Raw genomic sequence first — 22793 nt, 5'->3', positions numbered from 1 at the left:
TGGTAGGACGCGACGTGGTCCACTGTGTATCCTGGTGAGCTGTAGGACGGGGGGCAGTAAGACTGGGAGCTGGGCAGGGAGGGCAGCGCTGACATGGAGGGAACGCTGGAGAGACCCTCCAGACCCTTGATGTGGTCCATGCGTTGGCTGCAGCTGGCGGCCATGCCACTGGGGGGCTCCAGGCCGCCTGTCAGGGGGGAGATGGCGTAGTCGCTTTGGGGCTGGGGGGGCACGCCGCCTGGGTTCAGCAGACCCATCACCTGATTTACAGAGAAAACAGTATTACAAAAAAAAAAAAAAAAAAAAAAAACTTTTTTTTTGCTGGTTTTGAAGGTTCTGATACACTTAATATATTTATTTGTTGTGTCCAAGCACAGAAGTGAGTGTTCGTATCATAAGCACTTGGATACACAAAGGAAATCCCCCCGCCGAGGACATCAAAAGACTCCCTGTAAGTCAGTTCCAGACACAGATCGCACCAGAGAGGAGGAATTAAACAATTTGTCTCTGATCCATGGCTCCACTTATTCTAACATTCCTTTTTGACGCTGCTCCAAAAAGCCGTGGCACAAGATAGGGACTTATCTCTGAGAGAGATACGCTCGGAGAGATAAGACAAAAGCAAAGATCTGTGTGAGCTGGGCTTTGTTAAACCAAAGAATAGATTTGCAGTTTGGAGAAATCCTTTAGCTCTTGACCTGGTCTTTATTAGCGAGCAGATAATCAAATTTAAGGAAACAGTCCTTGGACCGCAAAGGACGGAAAATAGCCGTGGGTCAAAGCATTATGGCTGCTTCAAAACAGACCTGAAAAACCACCAATGACCCAGTGTCACTTATCAAATCTACCTGTCCTTCATTAAGGCGCACTGTGTACCATTATTAAGGAAGTGAGACCAACTCTGTCTTATTTAAGACTGAATCTGCTACCTTCAAATGTAAAATATCCCACCTTTTTCTAGCAGAGCAAAGGCCTCCAGGCTGACCTAATGAGAAGCAGGTACGCAGCTCTTTGCGTCCTCTCAGCCCCTCTAAGTGACACATTATTCAACATCCACACACACACATGGTCCTGCTTAAATCATTTCCCTAGCAGGGGAGGTGAGTGGAGCAGTCCATGTTGATTTTGAGAGCAGAGTTGTGTTTCCTCCCATGCCTGCTAACATTTTCCTTAAAAATTACCAAAATTTTGAGGGGTTTGTTTAAGCAAAAAGCCAGCAGGAAAAAGTGCTACTTAAAATGATGGGTGCCTGTATGCTGCCTTTCGTTTTATCTCTCTCTAGCTAAACCTTTACCCATCATGCCTCTCTACCTGTGAGCCTCTCTCTCTCTCCCAACATTCAGGGTGTTTCGTTTTGGAACGATGCCGTTGCCAGCGGCCTAAATCGACACAGCTTAGCAGGGAAGAATGTCGGTATGGAGGGGGGGGGAATATCTGAGACAGGATATTCCTTCTTTGCTGTATGAAACATATACAAATAAATTAGAACTTTCTGCTTTCAAGAGGAAAAATGCTGAGGCAAAAATTCTAAGAATGCCATCAGGAGAACTTTCCCTTGAGGCTGCAGAAAATGTTCAGCTGTTTGTCCATTCACAACATGGCCTTCAAGCTCTTACGGCGCCTTGAATGTTTTATACTTACGGTTGTCAGATTACACATGCTCTGATGTATTTTCTTGAGATTTTGTGTCATCAATTCTAACAAAGTAGTATTTAATTGTGAAGTGGGAGGAAAATGATACATAGTGTGCCGTCCATTTATTGTAATTTTTCTGTCTCCTAGAGCTCCTTTGTAGTATTGTCTTTGCTCATGCTTTCACTGCTTCCAACAGGTTTTCTTTTAAGGCACTGAAAATGCTGGGAAAAAAAAGATCACTGAACAAGCAGAAATACATGAAAACAAATTACTTTTTAAACTAATCTATTCGTGATTGATTGGTTTTATTTGTAAAAACGTTTGAAAGCCATGTTTCGATACCTCTTAACAATTATGCACTACATTTTTGTGATCGAAAATCCAGCAAAAAATGTTGAAGTTTGTGGGAAAATGTAAAAGAGATCAACAGATGTAGATACTTTTCCAATGAAGAAGAGAATATTTTATAAGCATGCGGGAACACTCACATCATCAAATCTTTGAACAAAGTTTGCTTGGCATGTTAAAAAGAAGAAAAAAAAAACTGTAGTCTGTTGCTGAAAAGCAGCCTCAGACGTGGCGCTCAACCATGTCGTGTAATATTTGTGTTAGAGATGTTGCTAAAGCCTTAACTGATCCTGTGAATGTTATGGAGATGATCAATTATCCCCAGAATGTGGAGGTTTGTCCCTGTAACTATGCCAATCTGCATGAGTGTGTCGCTGTCCTCAAACTCTGTGGAGTCAGACTGCGCCGAGCTGAAATCTCATTTTCTGCCTGTTAGGGTCCCAACCCCTCTGCCTCCTCTGCTGCGCCCGTCGTCTAGGTGCCGAGACCTTGGGACTTCATGCCTGGATAATTGACTGTAATTGTCTTTTCACTTCTCATTTGTCACACAGCGATTTGTCCTCTGTCCTATAAGAGTCATAGCACTTTTCTCCTCCACAGGGGCAGTGCTAATCCGTCACTGAGTTCAGGACTTATTCTGCTAACTTGTTGTGTGACACAATAACAAGTCTGGAAAAACGCCCATGACACTTTTTTTTGTTTTATGACATGAAGCAGCTCGCACATGTTTGTACCTGGTGTCTCACCTGTGGAGAGAGGCCGTTTCCTATTGCGGAGTTCATGGGATTGGTTGACCCTCCTGGGCTCACGAAGCTATCCGAGTAGCCTGAGAAGGAGTGGCGTCCGGAGGCGAGGCAGTAGGCAGAGCCGCCGTCTGCCTGCCCTCCGCCAGCGGAGGCCTGATGGCCGGAGGAAGGAGGCAGGGGCTGGGGACGGTGCACCGTGCTGGGAGGCTCCGACACTACAATCAGAGATTAACTGTAAGGATTTTGGGAAAACATGCACTTTCTTGTCTATCTTGCAAATTAAAACAGTGCAGATAAAAAAATATAACATGGCTTCTAAATTAAATAAAGATGCAATGATGCTGCAGCAGCTCTTCAGAATAGTTTTCGGTTGTCCAGACTGCCACAGGATCTGCGAGATTAGTCAGGTGTCTACAGGGAGCCTAAAGGATATTAAAAAGAAAAAGTTTTCCCCAGCTGCAGTCTGGCCACTGTGCTGGCATCCCATAACACCACACAGCAGACAATATCAGAGAACACAAAACAGGCAAATTCAAACCAAATATGCTTTTTTTGCCAGTATGTAACCCATATCCGACTCTGAACGGCCCAATTCTGATCTTTTCACTCAAAAATTAATCAGATTTCGGCCACTTCCATATGTGGTACTAAATTGGATACATATCCTAAGGTTTTCAAAGCGTCTGCAGTCTGAACGGTCATGTCACATTTTATCCGACTTTTATGTTATTGATATGAGACATGTACAATATTTCTGCTCCAGAAGAAGCCAGACACGGTGAATCTGGAAGTTAACAATGGCTGAAAATTATAATTATGAAAATTTTAATCTTATTAAAGAACTCTGTCACTCAAGTAAATCACACCACAATCCCACCACTGCAAGATCCGACTACAAACAGACATCTCAACATAAGTTTGCAGTCAATACCAGGCTTGTCAAGATAGCAAATTTTACTGGATGAGAAATTGTTCCTGATATTCTTCCAGTAAACGATATTATTGTTTTGAGACCATTTTCAAATAATATATTGAAAATAGCGTAGTAATGCTAGTTCGCCCTCTCAGAGACCAATAAACTATAATTTTGTAAAGAACCCGTAATACTGGAACTGGAAGGCATTTTAAATATCCAGAATAAAACATAACCACAAAAATAAATTCAACAAAAAAGTTATTTTATAAATTACCACATAAATTATGATTTCACACAACTGTAAACATAAACTAAATGGATTAGGATATCTCTGTTAACAAAATTGCCCTTCAAAAAATATGAATTATCAGAATGGAAATTATTGAGCTTCTTTTAATTTATCATGTGATTAATTGATTAATTGCTGATTGTGACAATCTTAGTCAATAAAAGGCTATTGGTATTAGTTATTAGTCTTTTTATTAGCCTCCTTCATCTTGTTATGATGTTGTATCAATACTTCTGCTGAGCAAACTGTTCAAATTCAACAATATTTCTACACATTTTAGAAAGACAAAAAAAACTGACGCTGCATATCACCCTGAACACAACATCCACAGCATCACACAAAAATTAAAACACTATTAAAAACTGTCACTATTTTGTGTTGATCTATCGGAATCACAAATTATGAAAAAGTTAAAGGAGTGTGAAACTTTACACAAAAATCAAAAGGCAGTGATTGTTAATAGTTGTCCCGTACCCTGTGCTATAGATGACGGCGAGTAGGTGCTGTCGGAGAGCTGGTACGGCGGGATGCTGGACATGGCTGTGGGGGGGAATCCACCCGGGATCAGGTGGTTGAATGCCATCAGCTGATTGGCTCCAGCTTGCTTCCTCCACCTCGCTCGCCTGTTGCTGAACCACACCTGGAAAGGACGGGCAGTTATTGCACTTATATCTGAGTTTCATTTGCTGATGTGTGTGTAATGGTTCCAGACTTGTCAGAGGGTGAGAAGTTGAAAGGGAAGGTGTTAGACTGGGTGAGAGAGAATGTGTGTATCATGGCTGGCTGCACTGACTGACATGCTGAGCCCATATGGGTGTAGCTCCTGCTGGGCCTGTTTATGTTTCCCATATGGAGCCTGTGGAGGAGAATTTTCTGGACCCTAGATCATAAATAGGAAGGTCCAGATTGGGCCCCTGAGACATCAGGACCAGAACTTGAATGTGATTTAATGTGACGGAGCACATTGAGCGCAGCAGGCTGTCCTTAAATGCTGACAGAGTAAATAAAGCCACATTGCTTATGTCTGAATGTGTGTGAGAGGGATGCCTGCCATCAACAAGTGTGTGATGGTGTTAGAAGCTGGAGATATATTTGCGATCTTTGGGTTTATACTAGAATTAATCATATAAATTTAATGACTTCTGAGTTTAGATGTGTCTTACTGTCCCAGAAGTAGCTAGAAAAGTTCCCACCTGCACCCTGGCTTCAGTGAGCTTGGCCCTCTGAGCCAGCTCCTCCCTGGTGTAGATGTCTGGGTAGTGGGTTCTCTCGAAGGCCCTCTCCAGCTCCTCCAGCTGCTCGGCTGTGAAAGTGGTCCGACTGCGGCGCTGTTTCCTCTTCAGTGGCAGATCGGGCTCCGACTCCACGTCCGAGCCTTCGTCTGAGTGACTCGCTGTTCATTTAGAGAGGGGAACAGGGATTATTTCTCCAATATCAGATGTTTAATGAGCAGAAGGTGACTGCTTCTGAACTGGTACCACATTTAGTGCTCCGCACTTTAAAATAAAAAGAAAAACCAAGTCTACAATTTCAGTGTGCTTTCACTCTGTCCCTTTTGGTAGTTGGGAGTTAAAACTAATCTAACGCAATAAAATGTTAATTTGTTCTGTTACACACATGCACACACACCTGATAAAAATACTGTATATTCCCACCTCAAGATTAATCTCATTGACCCAAATAATGTCAGCACAACAAGTGGATTGAAAACGTTACAGAAAGACAAATTATTTCGATCCTGTAGCTATACAGGAATAAAATTGTGACTTAAATATGTAAAGGTTGATGATCTAAAGCACACAGACTAAATCCAATTTGCCTCTCATATTAAGGATAATGTGTCCAAATCTTACAGGCTTGTAGATTTCTCATCATTTATTATAGAGGCAACAGCTTTCACTTACTATAATTTAATAATTCAGGCATGAAGTTCAGGCCAGGATGAAATCTCGCCTCTGATTAATGATTACACTGCAAAAACACAAAATATGTTCACGTATTTTTGGTCTTGTTTATAATGCAAATATATTAGCACATGTGAAATAGGACAAAACTGATGAACTAGTAACTTTTTGGAAAGATATAGGCTCTTGTTTTAAATAAATAATTCCTTAATTTTGATGAAAAAGTACTGGTCCCACTGTCAGATTATTTGACATTTAGTGACATATCTTATCTATGTCCAATGTTAATCTTGTCTTATTTCAAGTGCACTGAGATATTGGCACCAGAAACTAGACAAAAATTGTTTTTGAAGTGTATATTTACATTGTACGTCACTAGGGTTAAGTCAAAGCATGGCCTCCAACCCAGTGTGAGATTCACACTCTGGGCATGTATTGTGCATCTTATTTCAGTATGATCAGCCTTGGTTGCTGCTTTAAAGTGCTTTACATACACAGTGTTATGAGATGGATGGATAACAAAGCACACAGATGGACCACATAATTATGATAATTTCATATCTAGAACAAAATTTCTATCCAGACTTTTCCAGATCGTGTAAGAGCGTTCTTACATTTTTTTTTTACCAAAACAAAAAACTTTATACCAATTTTAAAACAAAAGATTTTAACTGAACAGAACTTCTAATTTACAGTTGATAAAAAATAAAATAAAATTATCAGATGCAATATAACCTGAGGCTTGGTGATGTAATACGCCTGAGCAGCTTTTGTGTTTCATTTCTTTTTTTCATTTCTGCCTCAGATCTGTGTTAACACTATTGTGAGATCTTCTCTGTAATCCAGCAGTTTGGTTTTTAACTACTTCAAACACTCCATTGGCTTCCTTCTCAGCTCACTGTGGCCAAAGCGCCCACTTTTTGTGCTACACTTAATTAATTCCCCCTCAGCACAGGGGAAGTTTTGTGTGCAACACTGTATTAGTTCCCCCCTTGGAAGCCACAATAAAATACAAGAGAATCCAAATAGCTCGGGGCCCCTCATGTGAAACTGATCCTCTCTTCCCCTTTGGCGATTTTCTACTCACAACACCAAAAGCTGTGGGAGTCAACTTAACTTGCATTAGGAGCAAATTGGTAAAGAAACTTTCAAGCATGAGCGGCCGATACGTAAAATATTTTTGAGGTGGGAGGGGGGACAAAATTGAGACATTGGCTTAAGCCTCCTGCAGGATGTTTTAATGTGTTTTTAGCTGCATTATGCTGCCTGAACATGTTGGCATTTTTAACAGGAAGGACAAATGAGCAGCGTCTCCAACAGGTGCAAAGAGAAGACAATTTGAAATCGCCGCAGCGGTTTAGGGTTTCATCTCTTCGCTATCAGCTGTTTCTGGGGCTGTTTCAGATGTGGTCATCACAGAGCGCCTGTAAAACCTCTGATGTGTGGGGGCCACATTTTTCCTCGACTTCTGAGTGACTGGGCTTTGTGCTTTAGATGGCGAGGAAGGAATTCGGGGTGTGGAGTTTTGGACAGGACGACCGAAAAACAAGAGATGAGTCTTTTTGTAGCCTCCCCCTCCAGTTCCTGCATAGAGGAAGGCTGCAAGGAATGTCCACCCTGTCCTACTCCTCCTCCTCCTCCCCCAATCCCACCCCAGCATGCACGTTCCTCAGCATTTCACAGGGATTTGGGCCTTGGGAAAGCCGAGGCAGCCCAGGAAAATCCTTAATCACTTTGGAATTACCCATTCGGTTATGACAGCTACCGGGGTTTCTAGAACTTTTCAAAAGAAGCGACAGAGTGGCACCTCTCAAGTCTTGGGAGACTAGCAGTGATAAAGTGCTTTAGGCAGAACCAAAGCGGGCTCATTAGTTTCATTTCACTTGACTTTGGATTGCTGCATCATGTGATGTCAAGAGGCAGCATTTATACAAGAGGCTGAGCTGAAAAGAAAACGATCTGTGGCAGGAAGCCGAGCACCAGACACAACAAATACTGCAAAACGAACAGAAAAAGAATCGGAGCAGTATCACATTCACCGGACAAACACTTTATGTGCTTTGGCGCACAACCCTCCTTAAACAAGCACCACCTTCTCCTCCCTTATTCTCCCCCTCCTTGTCACCCTGTCTTTGTCCCCCCCCCCCAATCTCCCTCTTTTCCACCCATATTTCTCTCTCCGACTCTCGGGCTCTTTGTTGCTCCACAGAGTTGAGGTCTTTGCCGTCGATTTCCACGCTCCATCTGTGGAATCCGTCATGGCTCCCTCAGCCCTTCACAGTGGAGGCCTGTCACCTGCCCCATGGGGGAGCTTGGGAGGTGTTGGAGGGGGCTCGGGGGGAGAGACATAAAGAGGCTTCGCAAAGAGGGCTGGGGTGGGGTAGATGGGGGCATAGCCTGGGGCATTGAAACCCCTGCCTTACTGCCCCCCACCCCACCCAAAAAAGAGAAAATACTCTGCTAGCAGAGGGAACTGTAAGAGCACCTGAGGGGGGGAGTTGTGGGGTAAGAGGGGGTGTTGTTATGGTTGTAAATGTACCCATGAGGATAGACTGTCAGGGCATCTGTGCTGGTTTTAGTCGAGCATTTAGACACTACACAGGGAGAAGCTATACTTTGTGTATTTTCTTTAAAACGTTCAAATATTTATCTTTCAGTGTTTAAAGAAAACATTGGTACATGTTAGCTTAAATGTGCATTAATACCCCTTGAGCCTTTCCTAATTGTTGTCACATTACACCAACTAACTCCCATGCTTTTTATTGAAACTTTGCGATAATATTTATGTGAAAAAATTAAAGAGTGACATTTCTATTTAGCTCTACTCAGTTAATTTCCTTTAGGTTAATTTCCTTTAGGAGCAATTTAGGAGTAATTGTTACTTTAACTCTATAGGGTCACTAAGACAGAAAAAAAACATCTGTTAAGCATTGCTTCAGAAATAAACATAAAATCAAATTTAAAAATTCTCTAATTTTTTTTCAAGAGAACCAAAAAACTTAAGCCCACACATAATAGATAATTCTAAATTTTCTGAATTTTTAACACCCTAAAGGCCAAATAAAAAATATAGAAAACACGTTTTCCATTACAAAAGAGAATGACAATTAAATAAAACAAAGGCAACTGCATTTGAATGGGAGTCAAAAACTACAAAAAAGGGCAACATTAGTTCAAATGGCACACAAAGGAAATTAAGAAAAAATACTAAAAACACACATCCTTGACAGAGTTTGTGCAATTTCAATAAACACAGTGAAAGTAAAACTGAAATGTAATTGGATAAACTCTAGTTCATAAAACAGCTGAAGCTCAGTAAGATTGGATTGAGAACATCCGTGAACATCTTCAATGCAGCCTGGTCACTGATTTTCAAATGAATTAGATCTGGTAGTTGACTGATCCAGTCTGACACGTGGAAATGCATTTATAAACCCTTTCCATTACAACTTCGGATGCATGACAGAAGGATGAAGTTGGTTCTTTGCCCCAGTTTCAGGTCTTTTGCAGCCACCAGCAGGTTTTTCCCCAGGATTGCTTTTTATTTCCTCTATCTATATTCCCATCAACTCTGAACATATTCTCCATTCCTACTGAAAGAAAACACCAATACAGCATGATGCTGCCACCATCATGCTTCACTGAAGGGACCACGTATTCAGTGTGACATTAATATCACATAATATATTATATGATAATCATAATATTCAGCACTTTGTGCTGAATATTATGATTATCATATAATATATTATGATATAATATATTATGATTAATATATGATAATATTATCATATTATCATATTATGATTATCATATAATGATGATTATCATATATAATAATCATAATATTCAGCACTTTGTGCTGAATATTATGATTATCTATAAGGGTCAACAAAATGCCAAAGCCCAACACCACAACCAAAGATAGAATAGGAATTTATGCTAAAACAAAATTTACGCTAAAATAGAATTTATGCAAAATGAGTTTATACAAAAGTGACTATATGTTAAAAAAAATGTTTTTTTGCAAAAACTGAAGTTATGTTAAGGCAGAGGCTATGATTTATGGAATTTGTGCCTAACATAATTTATGTTAAAATAGAAAACATGCTATATGGAATTCATGCTAAAACAGAGAATGTATGCTAAATCTCTATTTATGCTAAAAGAATTTTGCTAAAGTGGAATTCATGTCAAACACAATTCCTGGAAAATGGAATTCATGCTAAACAGCGGTTATGACAAAAAGTCATTTTGATCAAACGGAATGGATATTAAAATGGAATTTTTGCTGACAAGGAGTTTATGCAAAAACGGTAGTTATGATAAACTTGCAAGCATGATTTCTGTTGTAGCAAACCTTCTGTTGTGGTTTTAGTTCTTGTTATGTGGCTTTTGCATTTTGTTGACTCTTTTGGGGAATTGTAAATTACAAAACAACACATGTTAAATTATATTTTGTAAAATAACTGTCAGTTCACAATTGTTCATCACTTGATGTTAGTTCACCACTATGAAAAGTGTGGTTGTACCATAAGAAAACCACATACCATTTGCAGTATGTACCTTTACATACTGCAAATGTTAAAGCAGGTTGTGGCGAGGAGGCAACCTAGTCAACCCAGAAGCTTGAAGTTGTTTAAATGGCTAAAAGACACAAGGAGTGCAATACTCCACATCTATTACGCAACACAGCATGCAACAGTTTTCCCCTCATCCTGCATGCACTTTAGGGCAATGATAATCATGTCAGCCCTGAGGCGTCTGCTGTCAATTAAGTCTCTCCCTTCTAAACACATCTTTACCCTTATTGATAATGGGATGTGCTGTTGAATCAGCAGCACTACATTAGCCTGCTTACTGCAACATGGAGGGGATGAAGTTTAGCTGAAGAAATCATGGTGAAAGCTTTTCTAACTTCTGGTTTCACAGAGGTCTGTATCCCATCATCGCCTCACTATCCCTGACATCTGATTGTATCACTTTGGCACCGCCACATAGCCACGGCCAATCAAATTATCCACTCTATAGTTTATATCACCTCCTGCATGTATATACAACCTAAATCTTAAAATGCTGTATTTACACAGCTGTATGTAAATATTTCTGCTCCAGGAAAGAGCATATGATCCTCTCGTCAGTTCATCCAAATATGAGAAAATATGCGCCTTAAAAGGGTCAAATGATCTGAGTACGAAAGGGCCTGGAGAGACGGCCCGGGTGAGCTGCGGAGCATTAAGCTGCAAAATAAGAGAGGAGCGGTGGAGGGAGGTTGGTGTTGGGGGTTGGAGGAGAAAAGAAAACTGTTTAATTTAACCAAACTGAGGACCTGAGAGGCGCAGAGCACGAGGGGCTCTGAGCCAAAACAACCTCTCCTGAGCCAAGGAAGCCCAAAATGGCTCCCACCATGCTACGCCATCCCAAAGGAGAGGAAAACAAGAAGGAGAAGGCAGAGGCGAGGATTTAGCTGCAACAGTCTATTGGAAAGACTTTCAGCATTGACAAATTTCTGAGAGGCAGAGTGGAGGGGAGGGGGGAGATCGGATGGGGACACAAAGGCTTAAATATGTCCACTGAGACACGGGACAGTACACACCGAGCATAAATGCATGTGTGCATGAATGTGGGGCCGCTGGGAATTGGCCGACCATATGTGTGTTATTTGCACCACAGTTTGGACGTACGGCTAACTCATCAGAGGGGTTGGAGGTGGAGGTGGTGGTGGTGGGTGGGGGGGTATCTTGGTTAATAGTGAGGGTAAATCAAGCTTCTGACACATCTCCCCCTTCTCTCCACCTACTCCTCTCAAAAAACACAGAAAACAAAAGGCAGAGGAGACAAACGCAGCATTTATTTGGGCGGAGACGACCATGCTGCCTCCATTCAGGAGCTGTGGGACTAAGTGACTGGTCGACTGCATTAAACAGTACATAGAAGTCAAGGCAGGCAGATGCTGGCCTGGATAATGGCTTTGCTGACAGCTTACGGACCCATCTGTGACGCTTTCTGCTGGGTTAAGAAAAACATGGTGCGTGTGGGTCTACATGAATTGTTGTGTGTGAGTGGGTGTGTGGGAGGTGGAGTGGTGGGACGGTAAACTCACTTGACTTGCTAAGAAGTTGCTACATTGACAGCTGCGCTGCAAATGAGAGGATATGCGTCCTGTGTGGAAGATGAATATCCATAAAACAGTTTTCATAACTACAAGGCATCTTCACGCTTTCTCACTTTACAACCAGAAACCTCTGAGTATTTTGTTAGGATTTTATGTGACAGATCAATACAGAGGATAACTGCGAAGTAGAAGAAAAACAATTAATGATTTTCTAAATGTTTCGGATAAATCAGAAAAGTGTGATATGCTTTTGTGTTTCACTCCCTTTAGTTTGATACTGTCAAACAAACTAATGTGCCATCTACTGTGTTCATAATTACAGTCCACCTGTGTGTGAATTCACCTTATAAATATAAATGCAGCTGTTCTGTGAAGGCCTCAAAAGCTTAGTAGAGAACATTGGTGAACAAACAACAGCATAAAGGATATAAAAAAACAGCCGACAGGTCAGAGAGGAAGTGATGGGAAGGTTGAAAATCAGGGTTATGTTGTAAAACCATATCCCAAGCTTTGAACATAGAAAGCTCTGTTCAATCTAACCATTTGAAAATGAAAATAGCACGGCACAACAACAAATCAACCAAGATCAAATATCTGGCATGGTGGAAAACAAACAGTGCACATCAAATTGAACCAGGGCTGCACCTAATGTCACATGAAAGCTGGGATGTTGGATGGACGAATACAACTATGGCCACACTTTTCAGATTTCCCTCTGTAAAAATTATCAAAAGCAACAAATAATTTTCATCTTTTTCAGAGTTATGCACTACTTTGTGTTGATTTAAAATAAAAATAAAAATGTTTGTGGTGGTATGTGACAAAATTTGGAAAAGTTCATGTAGTACAAATGCTTGGAAAACGCTGCACATGTCCTCACACACACAAAGGCAAACTCTCATCAATCAAAGCCTTGTTATGCTCAGAGTCATGACATGACGACAGTCTTAAAGAGTCTGCTGCTGTTAGCCAGGACTTCAGGGAGCGTGCTTTGGGATGTTGAAGGGTATGAGGAGGTGGTTACCTGTCATTTGTAGCTAAATGTGTTTCTAACCCTGTTTCCTGTGCAGCACTGGGGGAGAGTGACCTTACCGGGACCCGATGACCCTGCACTTCTTATGTCTAAACTACAAAAAAAAAAAAAAACTCCCAGCAGCAGTCCGTGGGGAACATGTCACACTTGCTATCACTGCCATTTTTATTTGTTGACAGATATAAAGGATGTTTGACTTTTTCTCCCTTTATTCCAGAGCCTAGGCACTCTTTTTTACGCAGCAGAGTTATCTTCCACAGGCATTTGCTTGAACAGCAACATACTTGAAACAGAGCAATGTGCTGCATAGTGGTGCATTCATTTCATGTGGGTGAGGGGAAATCTGATTTTCCTATTTTTTTTCTACCTCAGGTCTCAGATGGTAAATATTACCAAGGAACTCCTGGTTTGGCAACAAATGTTGGAACAAGGAAGTTCCTGTAATCAAGTTTCAGAGAGTTGTGAAACTCTAGATCTAACTGATTTAATTATTCTTTTCAGCATTTTGTACCTAGGTTTATAAACAAATAATGGCATAGATATGACTGTTTGAGAGTACACCTATGGGTTTTCAGAGAAGATATTCCCACATGGGATGACTACTACATAAACATGCTTTTTAAGCACCCTGCTCCCACACTCTCAGAAGGCTTTAGGCTAATTAGTTAACAAAGCTCTGAAAGAAAGTCAGGCTTCATCAGTCTGATGATTGACAGCTGCCTGTCCCCCCATCAGCTATGTGGATGCTGCGTTTACTGCCCCCTCGTTGGCCTCTGCAAACTCTTGACACTCAACCCTGACCCCGGTAAGCTCACTTGCACGTATGCACGTTAGAAACAATCGAGCTCACAAACAAGCAAACGGATACATGCAAGAGAGATTCTGCCTTACTTTCTCAGATACACACACTCACTCAGATTTAAAAACAACCTCTCTCCCCCGCCAACCCCCCCACCCAACTCAACTGTTGGGCCTATAGTGCATACTTGCAGCAGATAAAGAGGGGCCTTATTCGAAAGCCAGCCATTCTACTTGACCTTCGCCGAGCCTTTTCACTCTTTCACTCCCTTCAAACCATCTTTGGGGCGCGCTCGCCGCTCAATGTGGCTCAGTCCGTCGCGGGTGAAGGCTGGGGGCACTACTGCGAATTTATTTGGGAGGGGGTGCCCCCAAATACCCCCCTCACACACGCACATGCGCCTAAACACACGCAACCTCTCTGGGCCCCGCCTTTTCAGAAAATCGTCCTAACTTCAAAGTTGGTGTGCATTCATTAATTGCCCTTTGAATTGATATCAGAGGGTCACAATAAGAGTGTGAAAGCAAAAAGAGGCTTTAATGAAGCATAGAGCAGCCATTCATTTGCAGATAACTATGTTTTCATGCTTGGATAGTCATCATGCAAGGCCTTATTAGAAGAGAGGGAGGGGTGCAGAGGGCTAGCGAGACGGAGAGAGCCCCAGGGTAGAGGAGAGTGATTTGGTGCTCGCCACTTGGCCCCTGTGCCCCCCCTTGCCCTTGTGCCCAGGGACTCTCTGAGTGACACATTCATCCGCTCCTTGGACAGACAGAGCCCTCTTCACGACACATTTGGCAGAGTCCAGTAATAGCCAATAGCTATTATAGGACTCATCAAGATCTTCTTTTTTCCTGTCTTCGTCAAATTTCGTTAGGACAAAAACAGCAACACTGAAAATACCAAAGCCATCATTTTTAATATAAGTTAATTTCCTGACAGCTGTCCCAATTACACAAATGATTGGTCTGAAAAGTGCTTCGAAATGTCAATTAAACTTTCTGTGTAACATTGGACTCTTGTCTGAAACCCAAACATATGAAGTTTGAATTTATTTCAAAAATAGCTTCACAGTAAAAAAAAGCTAAAGGCAGAAATCTGCAAACATGTTTTCAAACTGACAAATTCCACATTAAACAGTTTAAAAAGATTTTTTTTTTCTTATTCCAAACTTGGCATGCAGCCCCAGAACAAATGTTCAAAAAAACTAAAGGATTATTACATGTTCAGAACTCCAGAATAGCTGCATATGTTTGTCATTTCAAACCCAGTGGCATGACAATGTAATAAGTATACCATTATCATATTTTTCTATTTCCAAAAACCTCCACTGTGCACATTTTTCTTTCCAATTTGTAACATTAAATTATCATATTCCTATACCCTAAAACTTTTTTGATGATATGACAGATAATGTGAAGGAGGGAACTGACTTTTGTGGCTGTGGGGAGAAATGAATAATGCTGTGATTCCCCTCCTGTTGCTGAGTATTGCTGATTAAAATGGCTGCAGACATGTTGCTTCATTTTTTTTCTCACTTAGAGGAAAGACAGATTCATAGAAATTCGTACAAATATTGTAGGTGGCAAAAAATTATGCGGAAACTGAAGAGAGCCATCCACCAGTCTTAAGAAGAAAAAAATTATTTTAAAACTGCAGAGGAGATAGCCTAAAAGCTGATATGATGTTAGGCTTGTGTTACTCTATAAAAAGCAGAAAATATATATGTAATATATATGTATAATATAATAAGTACTTGAAAAGTACAACACAGTTTTTTTTTATTCTAAAGTTTCTGTATCAGAATCAAAGTAAAATGTTATAGTTAGCCTTATAATCACTGTAATACTCAGCTTGATATATTACTATTGCAGCAGCAGTAAAAATGTATTGCTTTACTATTTTAAATAAAAGCAATTAAATCAGTGTGTTTTAATTCATTGTGTAAAATACTGCTATACCTGATACAGTTGGAAATTTTGATTTTCAACCTAGTTGTTTGCTGTGTAACGACTACAAATTCATCCATTATATGTTCTTGGGTGGCTGGGTTTATGATTCTTAATGTTTTATATGTAAATCATTTCTGTGTCAAAAACTATGGAAAAAAAACACTCCCAGAAAACAACCATTTATTAGCAATATCATCAGTCAAAATTGAGGTTTAAATGTCTCCTGTAAACTTTTTCATCACTAAAATAAATCCCCTCAAGTGGCTCTAAACTTCATCTTGGCCTCCTTGTCTGCTCCTTCCTCCTCTTGTTCTGCAGGTTCTTCATATTATTTCATCCCCTCTGCTGTGACACCAATGTGGGCTGTGCCCCCCTCGTACCATTTGCAGCTCAAGGTCCCACACCCCAAGTGGCAGAGGAACCTAAGTTCCTCATTCAGTTGCATTATTTACACAAACAAAGTCCCGCTCTGTTTCTGTGACAAAGCTGGCTAAATCTTTATAGCTCTTTCATGTATTGTATGTGCACGGTTCCCTTTTGTCCCTGAGCTACTGGCCTGGGGTTGTGGACACAATGAGGCTGGCAGAATGGAGGCAGATTGAAGGAATGTGCCTCAATAAACCTAATTATGACATGATGACTGCGCTCACCATGGTAGGGGTTTTTCAAAGATCCTGGGCTTATTCAATTAGCCCTTTCCAGGATCCTCTTTCACCAAAATAAAGTTATCCCTTTGACTGTTTGCATTGCAGAGTGGAATGTGTGGACATGTGTGTGCATACAAACGGCTGGGCTAAACGTAAGTGTATTGGTCCTCGACAAGGCTCCTCTGTATTATCGGGCTAATTTCACCAAAGTAAGTTCGGACTCTCAAAGATACACTGTTAATATGTGAGGCAGGAGGAGGGTGGAGGCGGGTACACCATGTCTGTTTTAATCATTAACTTTGTCTTCAGGGTTAATTACCATGATGTTAACAGTTTGCCAGGGCCCTAAAAATGGGCCTGGAGGGCAAAACTGTTGTCAAATAAATCTAAAAATGAAGTGGGGTATATAGGTTTTTGAGAACTAAAGTCTTCCTGTTTAATGTTTAAAGAATTTGTAAGATGTTACTGTTAAATACATTTTTATTGTTTAAGTTTAAAAGCAAACTTTGTGTTGCTTAGATATTTTCTTTAACTTAACATAAACAAGTCATTTGTAAATAAGTATTGTTTCTAATTAAAAAAAAAAAAATCAACAAGTGACTTTCAGACCATGACGTTTACACATTCTGATGACTGTTTAGGCCACTGTGTATCTCTTTAATTATGTACAGCTGGTATTTCCATTGCCTAAAGCAGGGAATATGGTAGTTATCATCTGAGGAGATAATAGGCTCCTTGTTCCAAAGTAAACAGTTTGAGCTCTCGATGTAAAATCAGTCCCAGTGAAACAAAACATATGCATAATTAACACGCAAATTGACAATACACACCACCCTAATAAGGTTCCTTTACAAACTAGATTGACTTTGCTTTGTGCGCTGTGGAGGATGCAGCGCAGATATAACCCGAGCTGTGCGCCGCAGGCTCCGAGAGACACACGGAGAGCGAAAGAAACAGAGGGAGAGGGGCGGTGTCGCTCTCCAGATGAAAGTGCGATGAAATAAAAGAGTCGATTTAATCTGCTTGAAGAGATTTAGGAGAGCAAGCGGGGGTGGAAGGGGGAAAGGAGCGGCTGGGAGGAAAGGGGAGGGCAAGCGGCTGAGTTTTCGGAGCTGTGCGCATGCAGCGCAGAGGACGGGCTGCCCGGGGCCCCCATTGTCAAGCTGTGCTACGGGCCAGACTGGGGTTCTCCCCGGGAGAACATTGGTCCCTATTCACCGAAAACACTCGGTAATGCCCCCACCCCCCTCGGTCATTAAAACGAGACATGGCACAATATCGACATCATTTAGAGGACATTATTAATGTTTGAAAGGCCAAGGCCAGGGCATCATCAAAGGATCAATAATAGCTCACGAGTTACATCAGGCTGGAGAAGTTCTCTTTGTTTTGTGGACCAGTTATAGTTTGAGAATGGCTAACTCTGCAATTATAGTGTTTATTAAAAGCCACGTATCAGGGCAATATTGTCTTTTTGCTTCTTGCAATGACTTTATTTTATCGAATTTTACTGGTGTCTCACAATGAATTATATACACTCTATATAAGTTAATGTTCGCTGGAGAAACAGCCTTCTTTCTTGTTAAAGCTTTGTGGCCAATTTCACCAGCTGGGATTTTCATGCGCGCCACTGTTTTAGGGGGTGAGCGCGCTTCCTCGGGCTGTAGGTGGCTTTCACAAGACTGAATTGGCTAAGTGAATGGCAGCGGGCTTCTTGAGGCGAACCCTAAAAGAAAACATTTTGTAGATGAAAATAGCCGGTGAACGGGCCCTCCGAGCCGTGCCGGGGCAGCCGGAGCGCTCCCTGAATAATTCATCGTTCATTGCGGCCTCATAATGTCTTGCGTCGGGGGTTTTTTTCTCTCCCTCTTTCTGTGAAACTCTCTTTTCCTTTCTTTTCCTCTGGCTGAATTTTAAGCAGGTCGCCTTCTTCTTCTACTACTTTAGCGGCGGCCAAAGCTGTTTCCAAGCTGGCCTTTTGTCCGCGCGCAGCCCAAGCGTGAGTCTCAAATGGACTCGCGAGCCTTTGTCTCCCAAGTTCATCCGCAAGTGTCCCGTTGTGCGCGCGAGGCGTGTCTTTGTGAGGAGATGGAGACCGTTGAACAAATGTTTGATCAACTCATCTGGGGGACATTTTGTCTCTTCGAACCAGGGACCTTTATCTCTCCTCCCCTACTGACGCAGGAGCAAGCGGCAGCAAATGCTGATATTTGGCGCCTTAAACATATTTGACCAACAGATCAATATTTTGGGAACAATATGGTCTTCACTTTGTTGCTGACAGGGGAATCTGCGTGCGCCAAAAGCTTATTAAGCTACATGCTAAAAGTTTGTGTTCTAAGCTACTGGTCATACACTAAAAAACAATCTGCGTTACAGTTTAACCAACAAAATTGTGGACAATTTGCATGTATTTTATTTGAGAATGATGTACCTCAATATTTCAGAATGGAAAAATGAGGAAATGTGATTCTTAGCAAAAACTTGTAAAAGTTTGACAAATTCTAACTATCAAGATAATTGTGTTAATTTATCTTGTTGAAAACAGACAGAATTAATATTTGACGTGAAAACATCAAATATCACTGACAATTTCACCAAATTGTGAAACTGTCAGTGAAATAGTGATAAACTATTTAAACATATTCTAAAATGTAAACTTTAGAGCTAGGAAGCACGATATGCTAGCAAGCTTGACATTAGCACTGTGGCTTACTAAACTGACATATTTATATAAATATAAAAGCCTTACTGTTCTATACACAACATTTGATAAATTATATTTAACTTAACCAACATCTTGAGTGAAATTCACAATATTTAAGTAGGACCTGTTGTCAAAATAAAGAAGTTAATACTGGTGAAAACTAAATCATTATTTAACATAACCTTTATAAACTAATATTTAAATAGTGTCATAATCTTGCTTAAATTTCACAGAGCAGTTTTTTTTCCCCCAGCTGGATATAAACCAAATTTAATTATTTTAAGCTAGCAAACTCTGACAGACTCATTACCCTAACAGTTTTTCCCTCTGTCAGTCACAGCAAGGTCTACATGTTAAAAGATGTATGTTTGTAGAACTGTAATATAATATGGAAATTACAGAATGCTGCCATGCAACACAAATTTCCACTCTAGTGGTGCAAGCCAAGCATAAAAAAAACAACGCGATGACATTGAAAAACAATCTAATTTGCCCTAATGTAGCAAAGGTAGATGAAATGAGTGCAAAATGTCAAAATATCCCACAAATCTGGAATAACTATACTAGTATTCAGCAAAAGGTTCAATCTGCAATTTCTGATGGTTTACTCTGGCATTTTACTTGTTAATTTTTTACTCCTCATAAAACTTACAACTTAGAGTCACTAAAGCGTTACCAAAGATTTTCTTTCACAAAAACAGTTCTGCCTGACTTTTTCCACTGCTTGTAGCAGTTTGCAGCCCTAATAAAAATTGATCTGGTCTTTAATATGGAGCTCAAACTATATAAGCACAGCAATCAAGAGCAGTGTGATTAGTTTTAATAATGAATGAAGAAATTAAATGGTTGATGGGTTTATAATGCCGCACTAGAACATTACAGAATATATGCTGAAAGGCTGTACGGACTTACTGTAAAGGCCATTCATTTACTGCTTTTAAACCACTGCTCAACACACTCACACAGACAATCACACACTTGCATTCTCCTCCTTCCCGCACAGAGCCATCGCCTGCTGTTTGATTTACGGTATAGGGCCTCATGGGAAAAGCATTAGTGGAGAGAAATGGTCGATAAAGAATTCCTCACAAAGGTTGACCCATACTCTCTACCAACATCCAGCAACTGTAAGCCACAGCTTTTACTAGTCAAATATTCCTCTCCAAACTGTTTTGCTAAATGTGGTGAAATTTCATAGAAGCCTCTCCAATAATTAAATTGCAAAACAAACGTGAACATTTCGCCAAGCCAAAATATAAACTCAAGAAGTAAACTCACATCTGTCTCCCAAGATGCCTTCAATGCTGTGTTTGGCTCTCCGTTCACTGTCCTCCAGCTCCTTCTTCTCGATCTCGTCTTCCTCTTCTTCTTCCTCACCTTTCCCCCCAAACTTAGTCCTCATGATGCGACTGATGGAGCTCACTGCAAAAGTGGAGGGTTCAAACAAGTTGATGATGTCACCATGGAAATAAAGACTAGGTGAAAATATATGTAAAATTTAAGAATTGTGCTGACAATTGGATATACACTGATGAAAAATGATCTAAAATGTGAATCTATTTATGTAAAAATGATAATTTCAGTATTTTACTGTTTTATTTGTATTATTATTTTTGAAACAAACAGATTTTTAAAAAGTTAAATAAAAACACGTGTACTTAAATTATGAAAAAAAATTGGCTACATAAATTTAAAAATTCTGTCAAAAATTACGTGAAGTTCTTTTTTTTTTTTTCCTTTTTACCTGAAGGAACGTTGTTGCGGTCACATATCCCATCCTTCAGTAATTTATCCCGAATCTCCCAGCTAAACATACCCGGGTTTTCCCGCTTGTATTCCTCTATTCTCCTCTCGACGTCCGGCGTTGTTCCCTGCTTTAAACACAACAAGAGTTGTTTTATTTACTGACCAAACAAGTAAGCCGTTTTACAAAAATCAACAGGTTATTATGACGCATCAACACGTAAGTACATGCACAAGTTTTACTTTTATGGACTGCATGTAAGAAAATATAAATTAAATTACCTTGGGTTTGCTGCCTCCGATGGCTCCGGGTCTGATAGAGCCCGTCTCCTGGTACCTGCACAGAATTTTGGACACGCAGCCGTGGGAGACCCGGAGCTGTCGGGAGATGACGCACGGCCTGATCCCGTGGTGGGCCATCTCCACGATCTTGTGTCGGATGTGGTTGGGCAGAGGTCTGCCGTTGATGAAAACCCCTCCGAGCTGGTTGACTCGGCCTTGACCCAGCGGGGTAGACACTGTAAATTTAAATATTAAAAATATGAGGGGGAACTTCTCAGGATAGACCACGGGATCTACGGGAACTCTAACAAAAATGTGTTTATTTGGAATAGGAAACTACTTGTAGCACTTAGAGTAATAGATGTTTCATTAGTCTGTAAAAATGTAGCTTATCTAAAACCTCCGCAAAGCAAACTGTAAAACAAGGTGGACAGAACCAGCACAAAGTTTCCACAGTCATACCAATCTGAAAACGTGTATTTAAGACATAAAGAATCGACTTCACCGACACGTTTTAGTTCATTTAAGTCCTTCTTTTAGACTTTACATAACCATTTAGGCACAGAGTCCACGACTGACTTTTCAATAGAAAGTTCTTTAAAGTCCATTTTTTTCCGACGTCACTAAATCGAAATTTTGACGTGCTTTACCTTCCAGTGGGAAGCCGCTGCGGGGGTAGTTCTGAGCCAGCGTGGGTCGCATCATCCTGGGTACTGACCCCGCCAACGCAGTCATACCTCCACCACCCCCACCGTCTGCACCGACCTCCTCTTTTCCCGGGGAGGGCTCTCTCCTGCGGCGAACAGCAGCAGAAGTCGGTCGGTAAATGGAAAAATCTCCGTCCTTCTGAGAAGTCAGCACCGGTTAGCCTCGGTCGGGCTTAGCTGAGCTCCGCTAAGCACCGGAGTATCCCGGGACAGCCACAAACCCCCCTGAGGCGTCAAAAACTGACGTCAAAAAGATGAAATTGGGTTTCAAGGGACTTAAAGGGTTTGTGTTTTTCAGCGTAACGGGTTCTGTTTTTAGAGACCACGGCAACCAGGGCGTCGTTTCTATGGCGGGGATGTTGTTGTTGTTTGTTGACACCGGTTCGAAGTGAGAGTGGGCAGTCAAAAGTAGTGGAGGTTCTGCCGTGCTTGTCCAGCGCTCACGGTTGTGATTGGCTGAGCGGCTTACGAATGTTTCGCAGGGGAAGGCTAGGATTGGCTGAGGCATAAAACTTTTTTCTCCTATCAGAAACGCAGTCATAGTTGCGCTGGACGGGACAGGGGCGGCAATTCACAGAGCGCAGATCTGTTCATAAAGTTGACTTTTCAAAGCATTGAGATGCTAGAAAAACATATTAGGCTTGTGCTGTGTAAAATGACTACAGCACAAGAAAATATAAATCAATTAAATGTTTGTTTAAATAACTAAAATAATGTCTTAAGTGTCGTGGCGTAATTTTTTACTCAATTTAGATGTTGTTAATTGATCTTTTTTTAAGTCATTGCGTTATGGTGAAAAGCAATAATCATTGAAAACAAACATTTTTGTTGATTTACAAAGAATGGTAAAATACATGTCTTCTTTTGTGCATTTTGTCTCTAACTCTCTGATACGATGTAGGTTATGTATGGAATTTCTACCAACTAAAAATTGTAACAGATCAACGTTTTAAAGTCCAACAAAATGAATGAA

At 40.9% G+C, this 22793-nt stretch overlaps 1 protein-coding gene across 10 annotated transcripts in view; it reads right to left on the bottom strand.

Annotated features, from left to right (window-relative positions):
• LOC103145236 (paired box protein Pax-3) overlaps positions 1-22296 on the bottom strand; it is a 29779-nt gene extending 7483 nt beyond the window's left edge. Inside the window, exons 1-7 of one of the 10 annotated variants that reach the window (XM_016676662.1) lie at positions 21764-22296; positions 21114-21349; positions 20833-20959; positions 20367-20510; positions 5128-5327; positions 4409-4574; positions 2718-2944 (exon numbers count right to left, since the gene is read on the bottom strand). In XM_016676662.1, the coding sequence (XP_016532148.1) occupies positions 2718-2944; positions 4409-4574; positions 5128-5327; positions 20367-20510; positions 20833-20959; positions 21114-21349; positions 21764-21848 (1185 nt within the window). In that variant the 5' untranslated portion in view covers positions 21849-22296. Of the gene's footprint in view, positions 1-2717; positions 2945-4408; positions 4575-5127; positions 5328-20366; positions 20511-20832; positions 20963-21113; positions 21350-21763 lie in introns of all 10 variants that reach the window. The other 9 variants (XM_016676666.1, XM_016676663.1, XM_016676664.1 and 6 more) reach the window with 9 other exon arrangements.
• Positions 22297-22793: the final 497 nt, after the last annotated feature.

Source organism: Poecilia formosa, unplaced genomic scaffold, assembly GCF_000485575.1.
Source record: "Poecilia formosa unplaced genomic scaffold, Poecilia_formosa-5.1.2 Scaffold138, whole genome shotgun sequence".
Classification (NCBI taxonomy): domain Eukaryota; kingdom Metazoa; phylum Chordata; class Actinopteri; order Cyprinodontiformes; family Poeciliidae; genus Poecilia; species Poecilia formosa.
This window is presented reverse-complemented; position numbering and strand designations above follow the sequence as displayed.